Source organism: Cervus canadensis, chromosome 21 (assembly GCF_019320065.1).
Source record: "Cervus canadensis isolate Bull #8, Minnesota chromosome 21, ASM1932006v1, whole genome shotgun sequence".
NCBI classification, from domain to species: Eukaryota; Metazoa; Chordata; class Mammalia; order Artiodactyla; family Cervidae; genus Cervus; species Cervus canadensis.
The window spans coordinates 6895450-6911212 of record NC_057406.1 but is presented as its reverse complement, the minus strand read 5'-3'; the positions used below and the strand labels follow the sequence as shown (position 1 = coordinate 6911212).

Below are 15763 nucleotides of genomic sequence, written 5' to 3'. Positions count from 1 at the left end.
CAGGCCCCTCAGCCTGTCCTCAAGGCCCCATCCCTCCCCCCGCCACCAACTCACACAGGTGCAGCGCAGGGCTTCCTGACCAGGGCAGCCCCAGCGATCTCTCAGCCTGGCCCCTGGCTGGGGGTGTGGGCCCTCCATGTGAGGCCCGAAAGGAGACCCGGCCCCTCAGCCTCACAGCGAGAGGCGTCCCCCACCCTCTGGGGCCAGGCCTACAGGTATGTAAGGTGGACAGAGATGCTGAGACTTGGGGGATGGGGCGGATGGGGAGCAGGATCTCCCCGCCAAGGGGCCAGCTGTCCCCAGGCCTCATTCAGGGCACCACCCAGGAGGGACCAGGGACGTACCACGGGTCAGGCAGTGTTCTAGGTTCTGGGGCGACAGCAGGGAACCAGAGACACAGACCCAACACTAAAACCACAGAGGAGGTGAGGAGGTGAGACGTGCTGGGGAGGAAATGTCAGGAGCACAGGGCGACAGGGGGGTGGCCGGAGCCTTGGGAAAGGCCCGGTGCAACCTTGGAACAGGAGGACAGAGGTGCGAATGACCCCGAGGATGTCTGGGGAGGAGTGGGCGAGGCCCAGGGACCCACCGGCCACAGCAACCAGGGAGACGGGAGTGTGCACGCCCACCACGGCCTGGCCCTGCACCCCTTGCCTGGACCCGTGGGGGAGGTGACCTCGAGATCCTTCCTTTGCAGAGAACAAAGCAAGCCCAGGAGGGGGGATGAGTCAGGCGGCCCCTCGGGCCTGAGCCCCTCCAGACCACTTCTGTTGGTTGATGACATCGGTGGTGGGCGGGGGACGGGGGTCTAGTCCAGCACGGAAGAGGACCAAGTGCGGGGGTCCCCTCTGAGCCTGGCCGGGCAAGGCTGTTACCCAGACCAGGCACCCGCTGCATGTTAGCTCCCAGAGCCCCCCAGGTGTCTTTGGCACCCCCCACCCGACACCACAGGGGTCCCGGGCACCAGGGATGGCCACCCGCTCTCCCGCCCAGAGGCTGTTCAGGGACCCCACCCCCATCCTTAGGGTCACACTCGAGTGGGCCTCACAGCTTTGGGGTGCAGCAGGCTCCGCAGCCCCCGCCCCCCCCCGCCTCCCCCGGCCTTGCCCCATGTCTGTGAGAAGTCCTTTCACAATGATTCTCTGCTTGCACGCTCGCAGCCCCAGGGGAGGCTGAGCGGCGCAGGGGCAGTGGGGGAGGGCTTAGGTGAGCAGGCGTCTTCTGGAAAGGGTCCCTTTGAGCTGGAGTCCTGCCAGGTAGGTCCGGCCGGTACCAGGTGTTTGCAGGCAGGGACACCCCGCGGCGGGGCTTTAGTTCAATCACCTCTTGCGCTCACCTCGCGCTCCACACGCCTGGGCACAGCCAGCCAACCACCCACCCCCTCCACTCCTGGGGGCCACCATCTGCGGAGGGCGTGGAGGGCCAGACCCCGGCAGGTGCCGTGGCCAGCCCTTGGGTTTCTCTGAGCCTCTTGAGGACCTCACCAGGCTGCGGGGCCCGGGGATGGGAAGTGAGCCGCCCCAGGTCACGCTGCAGGTTGGCCGCAGACCCTGAGGCAGTGGGACGCAAAGGCCGGGCCCTTTCCCAGTGCATCACTTCCCCTCTGTGGCCAGGCTGCCCTGTCTCAGCCACAGCCCCAGGCCGCCCCTGCCTTTGCTCGCTGAGGGGTGGCAGAGATGCAGGTGCCAGGCTCGGAGCCCCCTCCTGGGTGGGGAGGGGAAACAGCGTCAGCCTGGGGCCGGGATGCCTGGGTCTGGGCCGCCTTCTACGGAGCGCCTGAGCCCCTCGGGCCTGGGCTCAAGGGTTGCCCGCAACCAGGTGGCCTGAAGACCCAAAGAAACCTGTGCCCCTGAGCAAGCCCTGCCCCTCTGGCAGCCCCAATGCCTCACCCACACGGCGGGGGCCCCGACGCCCCCTCCCTCCCCTGGGCTCTCAGGGAGCATGGCGCCTCGGGCTGCCCACCGCCTTGGGCCTGCTGCCAGGGGTCCATGCCCACCATCAGTAACCGCCTCCGACGTGACCGCCCCATGACTGTGGCCAGCCTGAGAAGTCTTCCATTAGCTTTGAGTTTATTTTTTTGTTTAACATCATAGCTTCTCCCTCTCGGTCCTCACGAGTGGCTGGGAAGAGAGGTCAGTTAGCCTGACCCCAGGCTACAGACCAGGGAACGCAGGGAAATCGAGCGTGTGACCCGTCGGCAGTCAAGGGCAGCCTTTCCCATCTCCTGCCCCGGCACCAGGAACCCGTGCCGGGCACCACAGGGGCGTCGAGACAGGCCTTCCGTCACACCGGCTCCCGGGTCTGGGGGCTCGGCTCCGCTGTGAGGCAGAGGCAGGGTTCCAGGGTTCTGGGGCCCCGCTGAGCTCGCTGGAGCCGTGAGAGCACGGAGCTCCCCCAGTGCTTGGAAGGCTCCCAGGCCCGCGGCTGGAAAATGTGGTGCCATCTCTCTTGTTAAATGGCACCAGGTGGCGAAGAAAATGTGGCACAGGGATGAGAGCGAGCAGGCGAGCGAGCCCCGAGCCGGCTGGGGCGGGGCGGGGGCGCGGGGAAGGACCCCATCTGACGCCAGCCCCGATGTGGCAGGCAGGGCGTGCCCGCACCCCTGCTCGCTCCTGCTTGGACACCTCAGCCCGTCGCCCTCCTCTCCCCTCCAGCAGCCCTGCGGGGCCCCACCCTTTATGGCCCAGGCTCCCGAGGGGCTGAAGACAAGGCCGGTTTCTAGGACCCCAGGTCCTTCTGGGAAGCCGACCTCCTGGGCCTCGGCTGATCCTGTCCATCCCTGCAGAGACCCCCACCCTGACCTCAGCACAGAAGGGGGCCTCCCTCCCCAAATGCTGAGGGAGTTCTTGGCTCAAGCCCCAGGCTCCTACCCTGCTCCCCGCCCTCCCCTCCACAAGGCCTGCCCCTGTGCTAACGGGGCCCCAGCCAGTGGGAATGGCACTTCAGGAGACCGTCTTTCCACACGGGCCGCTCTCTCCCACACAGGTGGGAGCTAACATGTAGTGGGTGCTTGGTGTCCACTGTTTCTGGGTTCTCACTGCCCAGCGGAGATGACCAAACCTCTGTTCAATGACTGGGCACACAAGAGAACCACCAGAGAGAAAAAGCAGAGAACTGGGGCCAGGGGTGGGCTCTGCCTGATTACCTGCGTGACTGTGGATATGCCTCTGATGACAGCAGTCTCGGTTTCGTTAAATGTGAAATGGGAAAACACTGTCAACTTCACACAGGTCTGCGGGGAGGGCAGGCGGCAGGAGTGACTGTGTGAGAAGCGCTCTGTAAAGCGTGAAGCTCTGCAGAGGTTGGGTGACGTCTGAGACCTGAACCGAAATTGCCGCGGCTGAGGTTCTCGGTGGGGGCTGCCTGGAAGACCAGCCAGGCCTCGGCAAACCTTACCGAGTGAGCACGGGGTGGAGAGGAGCCCACGCACGAGGATGGGCCCCATCCTCATGACGCCTGCACCGAGTTTCAGGTTGGCCCGTCAGTGAAGCGCGTGAGCTGCGGCTGCCATGGTGACATCAAAGCAGAGGCCCTGCGGCATTGGCACTGCCCAGGGCATCAAGCAGGGCCCGTCCTGAGGCCTGAGGATGGAGGGGGTGCTGGGAGGGTGCTGGCACGCTCCAAGGGAACCAGGATCTGGCTCTCTTCCTCTCCCACCAGACCTCCTCCTCATCCAAGTTCCCACGGGAGTGTCCAGCCAGCTACAGGGGCACGGCTGCAGCTCATACCTGGCTGCCGGGATTTCTGCAGCCTCATCTCAGCATGGCCACAGATTCTAATTAGACCCCGAGGAGGAGGAAAGCAGCCGTCATCGCAGTCTCCTGCGGCCAGCCCAGAAACCAGCCTTCGGTCAGGTTCTCTAGCTTGACTTCATGGTGTGATTCCTGGACGTGCACCAGTTTTGTAACTTAGCTCTGTGTGATTTCACATAATAGTTCAAGTAACTGTTTGCGGAGTGCTTACCTGGCGCTGTGCAAGCATTCACACATTTATTAGGAGATACATGGAGAACCCAAACAAGCGCAGGAGTAATACAGTACACCTCAGGCACTTCACCTTTACCGCCATGTCACTCAACCCTTACGGCGCCAGCAAGGTAAGCTGAACAATCTCCATCTAACACCTGGAGAAACTGAGGCTCCGCAAGTCCCGTAAGAATGGCAAGGCCAGGATGTGGAGTCGGACTGGGCTCATAGAGTTCAAGCTCCCGCTGCCCAACTCTTTTAAAAATATTTATTTATTTATTTGGCTGCACTCGGTCTTAGTCAAGGCATGAAGGATCTTTAGTTGCAACATGTGGGATCTAGTTGCCTGACCAGGGGTTGAATCCGGGCCCCCAGCATTGGGAGTGCAGTCTTGGCCACGGGACCACCAGGGAAGTCCTTACCCGCTCTGACTCTTACTTGTTTGGAGTCAGTTGCCTCATCTACAAAATCAAAGTGGTGGATGAGTTCAGTGACGTTCAAACTTTCAGCCACGGACCCTTTGTTCAAACGAAGTCTTGAGAGGTAACAAGTCAGATCAACGAAGACCTGGGGCTCTGCTGGGGTGGGCATGAGAGGGGTAGGGGGCTGGAGTCCCACCAGCTGGACTGCTCCCCGCCGCCCCCCGGCACTTCCTGTTGAAACGCGAGGACTTTAGGCCCTGAGGGAACTGCCCGCTGACCCAGGCCTGCCAAGCCCTGGCACGGTCTCCAGCAACAGTGACTGCTGGCCTGGGCACCCAGCCACGGGGGAGGGCGGCCGGGGGCCTCACAGGTCCTCCAGGGAGGGGTTCTCGGAGCCCCTCAGCAGGGACAGCAGGTTCAGGGCCGAGACGCCGGGCACGTGGCCCGCGCAGATCTGCAGCAGGCGGACCAGGCGCTGCGCCATGGTGGCGCGGAAGTCTTCTATCTGCAGAGGAGGAGACAGGACCACGGTGAGGCGGTGGCCAGAGGGGAGCTGGGGGCTGAGACGTGGGGACAGCTCTGGGCACCGCTGCCCCCAGGGCCATGCCCTGTCTGCGCCACACCTCAGCTTATGGAAACCCTTCGGACGCCTTCCAGGGGTACCAGAGACGCTGACCCCACTCCAGAAGAAACCAAGGCTCAGCAGGCGGGGCTGGCGAGGTCAGGGACGCCGTCCAGAGGCCCGGTGAATGGCTGTCGAGCTGGGGTCTGAACCAGGGCTAGTCCCAACCAATGGTGGGGCGGCACCCACTGGGATCTCTCTGAGACGGGCACGCCCAGGTTGGAAAGGAGGGGTGGGGAGTGGCCCTCACGGAGGACAGGGACATGCCACCAACAGACGGTCCCCACACCGGGGCCACGGAAGGGCTAGTGGGCCCAGAGCCATGGAATTAGGCAGAGGTAATCAGACTGTGCGAAGGCCCTAGCTGGTGAGATGCTCCAGAAAGGAAGAAGAATAAACAGTGATGCTCAGATGGCCTCCCAGCTCCACCTACTTCTCCTGTTCCCTCTCTAACTGGGGAAAGGGCGCCACCATCCGCCCAGTCCCCCAAGCTAGAGCCGGGCCGCCTGAAGCCCCCCTGCTCTCACTCCACCTTGTGAGTCCTGGGTTCCAAGTCCAGAGGCGACATCTCAGTCCTCACACACTGGCCTCGTTCTCAGTGGGGACTCTTCTTAGTGGAGCTTGAGGCAGCTGCTCCCAGCCTGGCAGGCCTTTTCTCCCCGGCTCCCAGGACCCACCCCCGCCAGCTTTTCCTCCCCTCTCAGGCCACTCCCTCCTTTGTGCAACATCTCACTGCTGGGGTGGGGGTGGGGGGCAGGGGCGGGGCTTCTCAGGCTGAAAACTCCAGAGTTGACCCTGACTCTTCTTCCTCTCCTGTCTCACAGGCAGGCCATCCGCACACCACACTGGTCAGCCCCACCCTGGAAACACCCAGCATCAGAGACCATCCCAGCTCCCCCTTCCCTGGCCACCGCGGAGCCCAGACCACTCTGAACTCTTCCAGACACAGTCCCCAGGCCCCTCTCCCTATTCCTGCCCTTGCGTCCCTCCAGTCTACTCTCCTCCTGACAGCAGGAGGGGCGCCGTTCAAAACCCAAGTTGGGCTGCAGCCCTCCCTGGCCCCACACCCCTCCGCTGCCCCAGTCTAACAGAGTGAAAGCCACCACGCCTTTACTGCAACCCACAGAGCCCTGCTGACCTGGCCCCAGTGTCAGTCCCCCGCTCCGCTCCAGGCGCCATGGCGCCCCGTGGGCCTTGAACATGGCAGGCAGCGTCCAAACTCAGGGCCTCTGCACTTGCAGTTTCTCCAGCCTCGTGGGCTTCTCCACCAGGAGGCTCCATGGCACCTCCCTTCACATCTTCACTTAAAGGTCAGATTCACCCCCTATTTAATCCTGTCACTTTACCACCACCTGACACGTCACATCTCCGTGCCCTAACACATCACACTTTCTACTTCCCATGTTTCCTCCACTAGAACAGAATTGGGAGTGTTAACATTGCTTTGCACTATACTGACTCCCGAGAGCCTAGAACAAACACTGGACAGGCTGTAGGTTATGTTAAGAAACATAACCTATTCCTATTCCTATTCAAGGAATCCTCTGGGTGTTGCGGCCACAGCCTCCGAGTGGTCCCTCCAAACTGCCGCTGCTCTCCCGAGGGCTCCACGGCCTGCTTTCTGCAGCCTCGTCCTGGGCCTCCTCCCATCCACACACCCTACTCCAGAGACATGGCCCCCAAACATCTGAGCCCATTGTGACTGCCCCGATGCCGACGGGAAGAATGGCTGGATTCACTGCCTGGCTTCCAAAGCCCTGCGGATCCTCCTGACGCAGCAGGCGTGACATGTCGGTCTGTTTCCCTCCATTCTGAGGGGCAGGGCCAATATCGAGGCATCTGGTTCTCAGGGACTCACACAGAGCCTAGTAGTGGAGCTGGAAAATAACTGCACTGGGCGAATCCTGCGCCTCCCTGGGCGTGTTTCCTGTTCTGTAAAACCGGGCCAGTGTTTCCCACCGTGCAAAGGCCTCAAAACACAATGAGGCTCCAGCTCATGAAGTGGGGGAGAGGGCCCCAGACAGGACCACACAGGTTACCAGGCCCGCTGGCTGTCCAAACACTGGGTGACTCAGATGAGAGGGTGCCAGGCCTAGGTTCTCAGCCCGCCGGCTCCAGGCTGGAAATAGAAAGTCAGCCACAGACCTTTTTCGGTGGCTCAGATGGTAAAGAATCTGCCTGCCAAAGCAGGAGACCCAAGTTCGATCCCTGGGTCGGGAAGATCCCCTGGAGCGGGGCATGGCAATCCATTCCTATTCTTGCCTGGAGAATCCCATGGACAGAGGAGCCTGGCAGGCTACAGTCCATGGGGTCGCAGAGTCGGACACCACTGAGCAACTAACATTCTCGGGCTAGAGGATAACGTAGGACCTGGTACAGCCTGCCACCTCCTGGCCATGCGCAGAACTGCGCCACCATGCACCACGCAGCCAGCCTGCTCAGCCAGGAAAGAGTCGGCAGCACACCAACCTGGCTCTTCTGCGGACTTACCAGCCGTGTGACTGTGAGCAAAGCCAGGCACCTCAGGGTGCCTCGGGTCCTACCTGTGAGATCAGAGCCTTGTTCGAGTCCGGGTTCTTAAAACAGTCATGATCAGATGTGAAACACAAATCTGTGACAGAGCAGTGTGTGCATCAAGCGATGCACTGGGTGAGAAGACCGAGGTCTAACAGCTTCTGCAGAATTGCAGCAGTCATGAAGTCCGACCCATCTCCATGGGACGTGCCAGTGTCTGCCGCTTCTGTCGCTAACAGTCAGAGACTCTGCTAACACTACTGTCGCCTCCCATCTACGTTCATAATGCTAAATTCCTTCTAGAGGTTAGTAGGAAAAAAAGTAATTTTTTTCTTGTCCAAAGCCACAACTCCCCTGAATTCTTCTCCCTTCGGACCAGAGGGGTCCATAGACTCCAGAGTCAGCACCTCTGGTCTAGATGGTGATGACGGAACACACGCTGACTCAGCTCCCTCTGCACCACATCACTTGGCCTTTGGGGACAGGTGTGAGACCCAGAACAGAAACACAAATCTTTAAAATGAACCTCAAAACCAATAAATATAACCTATATGGGGAAAGCATCGGAAAAAGAATGGATACATGTATAACTGAATCACTTTGCTGTCCCCCTGAAACGAACACAACACTGTAAATCAATATACTCCAATGTACAATAAAAAAAACAACAGAACCCTAAACCACCCGAGCAGGTTTGGTGTGCAGGTGGGGCAGCCCAGGACCCAGGAGCCCTTAGCAGACCCCCAGCGGGGGCAGAATCAGCTCTTGCTGAGAACCCTTTAGCAAAATGTCTTCGGGCGCCACACTGCACAGAGAGGCTGAAGAGCAAAACTTATCAGCAAAGCAGAAATCCGCGTGCTACCCTTACGGCTGGGATTCACCTCGTGAGAAACCCCGAGAGAAGCGAGTCAGGGCAGGACCAACATTACATGTATCCAGTCAGCCATCTATCCACCCCCCAACCTCCATCCTTGCTGCCTGCTGGACCCCCTGCCCCGGGCTGGGACCCGACAAGGTCTGCGATCCAGGGAGCTAAGAGGGAACGGACGGCATCCTGACTGCTGGTAATGACACAGACAGGATGCCTGGCGTCACAGTGCTTACACCCCCGCAGAAAAGCGACACATTCACAGGGACCCATAGACACACACACAAGACTTAGCCTTGAGTACAGAGAAAATGTCAAAGCAAGAGGTGATGGCGCCCGGTGTACAAATGGAGCTCAAGATGTGCATGGAGTGTCACCCCACTTTACAGGGATGCACCCAAGGCTTACGATGACCCAACCAAGGACAGAGACTGGGAAAGCCAGGATTCCAGCGAGGATCTGGTCTCCACATCAGGAGCCCCTTCACGCGGGTACTCATGATCCTCCAAGAAGCACCCCGCCAAGCCCTCTGTGTTCTGACTGTTCCAGCCCGCGGCCCGCGTGAGCAGGTCCTTACCTCCAGGTCACAGAAGAGCAGGGGGCTCCGGTAGGTGTGGGCCAGCTTCACCACGGTGTTCCGGTGGATGCTGCAGTGGCTGTCCCGCCCAGCTGCAAGGAAGCCACGCCTGTCATCTCCACCTTCCTGGCTGTGATGGAGGAAGCACTGGGCCCAGGGGGTCACATCCCCTCTCTGGGCCACAGTTTCTACCTTCTTTGGGTGACAGGCCTGTTGTACCTTCTTTTCAGGGCAGTCAAGATCATCAGATCAGAAAAAAAGCTGAAGGGACTTGATAAGAGTCGGACTAAACACATGAGTTTCCTCATCTAGGAAATGAGGATCGTAACAGCACCTACTCCGCTGAGTTACTACAGTCAGTGAACGAATACACGGAAGGGGCCTGGGGTTTACTTCTCCACCAAAGCTTATTGAGAATAACGTGAGCCAGGAGCTCACAGTGCAGCTGGTGGAGGGGGCGGACACACCATCAGTGTTGGTAGAAAGGTGAGGAATCTGACAGAGGCCTGCATGGACACCCCGAGGGCCCAGACTGCAGAGCTGGTCAGGAAGGTGTCCCCTAGGGGGCAGAAAATTGGGGTCAGCCACATAAAAAAGGAAAAAAGTATTTATGAGAAGCCACATGGTACAATCATTAAAGGCATGGGCCCTGGAATATGACCAGCTAAGTATGAACTCTGCTCTACTACTGTCTAGCCGTGGGGCCTTGGACGAGTTACCTAACCTCACGAGCAACTTCCTTCTCTGTAAAAGAGACAATCTTACCTACCTCAATAGTACTTCTTGTGAAAATTAAGCGATACAGAAACAAAGCACTTAGAACAGAGTCTGGTCTATAGTGAGTGCTCAATATAGGTTAGCTATTTTTTACGATTTTTTTTTCTTTTTGATGTGGATCATTTTTAAAGTTTCTATTGAATTTGTTACAATATTGCTCCTGTCTTATGTTTTGATTTTTTGGCCAGATGGCATGTGGGATCTTAGCTGCCTGACCAGGGACTGAAGCCTCACCCCCTGCATTGGAAGGCAAAGTCTTACCCATTCGAATGCCAGGGAAGTCCCCGAGGTTAGCTACCATTATTTCCACTGTTAATATTAGCGTCTCGGAGAACTATCTGAAGAAGAGTAACAGGAGATGAACCACCAGGCACCCCAGGGCAATGATCTCAGCAGAATTAACCTGGCAGGATGATCGGCTCCGACTTACTTTATGGAGACAGACAGCAGTCAGATTCCAAAGCCCATGGTCTCCCCACTCTCTACACAGAGTCCACCACAGGCCCACCCACGGCAGCAGGCAGGGGAGGCACTCACCTCCCGTGGCGAGGAAGGTTACCTTCCCCAGGAAGAAGGCTGCGTCCAGGTGGCACAGGGACTCCTCCACATTCTGCAGGCTGGGGCGGCCAGGCCAGGGCAAGAAAACAAGCGGAAGACATACCTTACAACAGAGAAGGCAGAAGAAGCCCCTGCGCCTCTGATCACAGAGAGGCCAGGGTATAAGACAAGGGTGATGGGAGACAGCCCTGGAGGAAAACTTTGTCCTTTTGTAGCTTTAAACTTCTTCTAATTACAAAGTGAGTCAAGTTTGTGAAATGATCAAATAGTAAATACTAGTGTATAAGTAAAAAGTAAAACTCCCCGTCTCCAGCACCACCTCTACTTTTAACTCCCCAGAGATGACTGCCACAACAGTTTGGGGTGTAATTCTTCTGGAATTTTCTTCATGTGTAAATACAGACAGTGATATGTATAAGCAGCCAGTCGGGTCTAATCGAGTTTGATGTCTCTGTTACATTCTTTGGAATGACCACACCATACCCCAAACTAACTGCTTGCCCTGTGGTGGACATTTAAATGGTCTCCAGTTTTTCACCATCACAAAGAACGCTGCATGAATATTGTTTCCTACATCTCCTACTAAGCAGACGTTTCTGTAGAACAGATGCTAGAAGTGGAAGGGCTGGGTCACAGTAGGTGTCTTTTTTTTAATTTAAGTATGTGTCTTTTTAAAGTGTGGATAACTATTGCTGAATTGCCTTGCAGTAAGATGACAGTGATTTTAAGTCATATCAGTTGTATGAAAACACTCTTTTCCTCCGAACAAGGGCACCTTGACCTGCTGCGTTGAGGCCTTCACTCACTGGTATCCAGGGAGTGATGAAAGACTCTGTTGTCTTCCAGGCCAAAGGCCATCTTGGTCAGGCTTCATGAATGAACAAGGCCTGAGACCAACGGCCCTATGGCTCAGACGGTTCGCCGGTGTCCCTTCTGGTGAACAGAGAGACCTCACCCGAAGAGCAGCAGCCCTGTGGGCCAGGGCGCCCGCGGCAGGTCTCAGCCCTTTCTTGACCCACCCGGGCCTAAGTTCCTGCTGACTGGTTCCCAGCGGTCAGGTCGTGCGGTCTGGACTCGATCCCGGTGTCTGGTGTCTCCGTCCCCCAGTTCTCAGGCGTTTCCACCACAGCCTTCCCTTAACCCCACCACAGGACCAGGTAGGCGTCTGCCCTGGTTTCTGTGCTGGACCCTGTGTCCTGCTCTTAGCCAGCTGTCCCCAGGAAGGAGAGGGGAGACCTTCCACCTGTATTCCCTAGATTGGCTGCAGTCCCGACCCCAGGGTAGCCAGCACCGTGGGGAGGCCAGGCCAGGCCACCAGCATCAACGTCACCCACGCTGCCACTGGCCCGGCCCCAGAGTGGACTGGGCTCTGAGCCTGCCCGGGCCTGGGCGGTCCTCCACACAGGCTGTACTCCTCCTGTCTGTACGCCAGCCCTCCACCTGGGACGTCCTGCTCACTGTCATCCCTGCCTGGCTAACTCCTCCTCATCGCTCAGGTGTTTTATGTGTTATTTTAACTGACTGAGTGCCATGTGTGGCTTCTGCGCTCTTAGTTCCCGGACCAGGGATTGAACCCAGGCCCCCACAGTGAAAGTGCTGCGTCTTAACCACTGAATCGCCAGGGAATTCCTTCCGGCATCTATGTAGATGTCACCTCCAGGAAGCCAGGAAGCCAGAAGTCTAGCTTGACCTGAGTCCTAAGAGTCAGAGGTCTTGTTCGGGCTCTCACAGCCCCAGGATTCCTCCTTTGACAGTACACATCACAGGTACTGTAACTGTCTGTTCAAAAGTCTAGATTCCTCCCCAAATGGACCTTGAGAACAAGGCCCGTTTCACTCACATCTGTGCTGCTGTCAGGGAGGCAGAGTGGGCCTCAGAGAGCATTAGATAAATGACAGATGACACCGCTGGCATTGGTCAGTGTCTTTCAAACATGTTGCTTTGGCACTGGCTCCTCCCTCCTCACCCTCTAGGTTGCCCCCAGGCAGCCTCTCCCAGTCTCCTCTCCTTCCCATAACAAGTGAGGCCACCATCCCAGCACAACCCTAAACCACATCTGAGCACTGACAGCCCCATCCCCTGGCTCTCACCTGTGTTTGCTGTGAAGGTTGACCACAAACACAATCAAGTCAATTCGGGGCCGATTCACGCTGCAGGGCAGAGGGAGGGACCTTGCTAAGTGGCTGAAAAACAAGAGATCGCAGAACTCAAGATACACATACCCACATCACAATGACTGTTCACACACTACCCTTTGTAGGGAAAGAGGCTGTCAAAAGCTCCTCCTCATTCACCTGAAGCTTTTGTGTGTGTGTGTTTTAAAAATATTTATTTATTTGACTATGCCAAGTCTTAGTTGTGGCATATGGGATCTTCGATCTTTGTTGCTGCATGTGGGATCTTTGCAACCTACAGGAATTTTTTTTTTTCTTAGTTGTGGCTTGTGGGATCTAGTCCCCGACCAGGGATCAAACCCAATCCCCCTGCATTAGGAGCATGGAGACTTAGCCACTGCACCACCAGGGAAGCCCCTACAGGAAGCTTTTGTGGGCAAGACTCCTCAAGTGATCTTATTCAGATTACCCCTGCTTTACTCTCCCTGCCAGAAAGTTTAGTAACTCCCTTGGCAAAAAGGGATTTTGGATATAAGATGGCATCTAGCCATCTACACTGAATGCTGGGAGGGAGGCCAGGCTCAGAAGGGGAGAGGAAGGTGTTAGACTATGAAATTTAGGGGTTAAGACCGAAGCCCTTTGGAGTGAGATAGAAGTGGGTTTAAATTCCAGTCTGCCAACTATCAGCTGTGTGACGTTGGGCAAGTCACCCTCAACACTCTTGTATGTACTTGGTCTCAGATTGTTAAATACCCACCTGAAGGGTTTTTGGTTTTTTTTAATCCTTTATTTCTGCCCACTTCCATTTATTCCTATTACTCCTCTGCCCCTACCCCTCAGCTTCTAATTCAAGAATACCAAAAAGCTTACAAAACATAACAAAAGTTAAAACACACACACACTCCTAAAAGTTCAGTTACCTAAAAATTACTACTATTAATGTTAGAACATTTTTCTAAATATCTTTCCATGTACGAATGTATACACATTCAGACACTAGAATACAGTAGATGGAATCTAAAAATAGGATAATAGTATTTCCTTTTTTGGTAATGATTTCCATCTTGCTCAAGGAAGGCAATTTTGTCCACATTTTCCTTTTACTCTGATGCTAATTAATTATTTTTTTTATCTTTTCCTATTTCTGAGCTACGGGATTGAGATTATCAGTGATGGGGTTTGGTGTTCTATAGCCTAAGAGCCTGGTAAGACGGTAGGGCACAGGTGGATCTATGAACAACCTTTATTTCGAGGGAAAGATGATCTTCTCTCTAGGAAGGGGCAATTCCAGTTCCCATAAAGGAAATACACTCTAGATTTAGATCATTCAACTTAGACCCCTGGAGCTTGTCTTTCAATCAGGGAGAATGACACCCACATATATTCAGTCATGTGACTCCTGCCAGCAGCTGTTTCTACTCCCTATCAGTTAGAAAAAGGAAAGCAAAATACACTTTAGTCACCTTTTCTCCAAATTTGGGGAGTATCTGAGTAACTAAATATTCTGGGCCAAATACTGCTCAAGGCAATAGGGCTTCTTCACCAGTCAGCAAAAGTCAAAGTCCCTGCCCTCAAGGGGCTAACCTTGGGGTGCCTCAGGGTGGCAGACTGGAAACAAGAAAACAAACACGTGAACAAGGAAATTTTTTTTTTTTAAACAAGCTGTGGCCAGTTTTATTAAAGAAAAATTGTACATGATTTACTTTTCACCAGTCTGTTCTGGCATGCTTCTAATAATATCAGAATCACCTGGATCAATGACAGCCAGTGTGCATACTCTGTAGTACTTTCCACATGCTGTGCCCAATTCAACGCTATTGCCACTGGAGTGATGGACACCAGTTTTGGCCAACATGGCATAATATGGAAATTTCTTTATAGTGACAAGTGCTAGAGGGAAACAGAAAAACTGGCGAGGCAGAGAAGTGACAGAGGATGCTTTACACGGGAACAGATCACGCGTCAGGACGGAGACTCCGAGCGGTGGGTCAAAACTCGCCCCACCTGCACCAGCCTCTCTGGACTTCCGCTCCACCCCCACCCACTCCACCCGCCTCCCCGCTCTCCCTTGCGCCCAGGCAAGCGATCGGACATCTCCAGCGCAGGCTACTTACACCTTCAGCTCCGAGGTGCAGTCCTCCTTGAGCATCGAATCGGCCAGTTGCTGCAGAAGAGCATCCTCCGTGCCCACCAGCTGCCCAGAGAGAGAAGGCGGCCAATGGATCCCTGGATACAGCAACCCAGTCGCTGGGCCCGGAGGGCCGCGACCCTAGGATTCTGGCTGTAGCGCGCGAGGTACTCTACCGAGAGGACTACGGCAGGCACGGGTGAGGGCCTGAGGTTTGCACTCGCTCCGGCTCCACTCACTACCTGCCCACCCCGGATCCTCCCTGGGACAGCCTCGTTTCTACTGGAGGCCTGACACGGATACAGGGGGGAAAGCACATCTTGGACCGCCTGCATCCACCCTGCGCGCGGGCGCCCGGCCCAGCCGCTCCACCAATCAGAAACTCAGAAAGAGCCCGCCGCGCACTTATTGGTGAAGACGTCCCAGGGCCGCTAACTCTGATTGGTTCAGAGAGGAGCTCTCCCGCCCACCACACTCCCGCCGGAGCAGCCCAGGCCAGAATCTCAGAGAGCCGCAGAAGGCGTGGCCGCTGAGGCGCGGCCCAGGAGGAAAGGTGGGCGCGGGAATCGGGGCTGCTAACGCCTACCAAGATGGTGGCCGTGTTCAGGCCTGGCAGCTTGTCCAGCGGCCGTAACGCCGACATCCCCGGTAACTGAACTGCCGCTCGCTGGGTGCGCGCCGGGCTTTCAAACCCCGCTCGGTCCAGCCCCTTGTGCGCAGGCGCGGGTCACGTGACGCTGTCTGGGCGGGGCTTCGTGTGGGGTGGGGCCGAGCAGGGCCTTCTTAAAGGAGACACTACCTCTTTTTCTTTTCTTTTAAAATTTTTTTAATCTTTTTATTGGGGGATAGCCGATTAACTGGAGAAGGCCATGGCAACCCACTCCAGCACTCTTGCCTGGAAAATCCCATGGACGGAGGAGCCTGGTAGGCTGCGGTCCATGGGGTCACTAGGAGTCCGACGCGACTGAGCGACTTCACTTTCACTTTTCACTTTCATGCTTTGGAGAAGAAAATGGCAACCCACTCCAGTATTCTTGCCTGGAGAATCCCAGGGATTGGGGAGCCTGGTGGGCTGCCGTCTATGGGGTTGCACAGAGTCGGACACGACTGAAGCGACTTAGCAGCAGCAGCCGCAGCCAATTAACAAACCATGTTGTGATAGTTTAATGTGAACAGCGAAGGGACTCAGCCATACAAACACATGTATCCATTCTGCTC

The 15763-nt window shown here is 56.3% G+C and overlaps 1 protein-coding gene across 3 annotated transcripts; it reads right to left on the bottom strand.

Moving 5' to 3' along the window:
• Positions 1–3941: 3941 nt before the first annotated feature.
• On the bottom strand, positions 3942–15289 carry CENPM (centromere protein M). 3 transcript variants are annotated; one of them, XM_043441049.1, is made up of 6 exons: positions 15132–15289; positions 14532–14611; positions 12394–12486; positions 10283–10362; positions 8969–9060; positions 3942–4892 (listed from the first exon to the last, which is right to left on the bottom strand). In XM_043441049.1, exons 1-6 carry the CDS (start codon positions 15186–15188, stop codon positions 4752–4754), a joined length of 543 nt encoding a protein of 180 aa, XP_043296984.1. In that variant the 5' UTR covers positions 15189–15289; the 3' UTR covers positions 3942–4751. The 3 variants fall into 3 exon arrangements, with proteins under 3 accessions (XP_043296984.1, XP_043296986.1, XP_043296985.1); XM_043441051.1 differs by lacking the exon at positions 15132–15289 and adding an exon at positions 14717–14979 and having other exon boundaries at positions 14532–14664; XM_043441050.1 differs by lacking the exon at positions 12394–12486.
• Positions 15290–15763: the final 474 nt, after the last annotated feature.

Excerpts from the sequence above, each read along its gene's own strand:
- CENPM (XM_043441049.1), bottom strand. The coding sequence starts at position 15,188 with ATGTCGGCGTTACGGCCGCTGGACAAGCTGCCAGGCCTGAACACGGCC. Across the intron at positions 14,612-15,131 it reads TGAACACGGCCACCATCTTG|CTGGTGGGCACGGAGGATGC; the intron begins GTAGGCGTTAGC and ends CTCTCTGGGCAG. Across the intron at positions 9,061-10,282 it reads AACCTTCCTCGCCACGGGAG|CTGGGCGGGACAGCCACTGC; the intron begins GTGAGTGCCTCC and ends GCTTCCTTGCAG.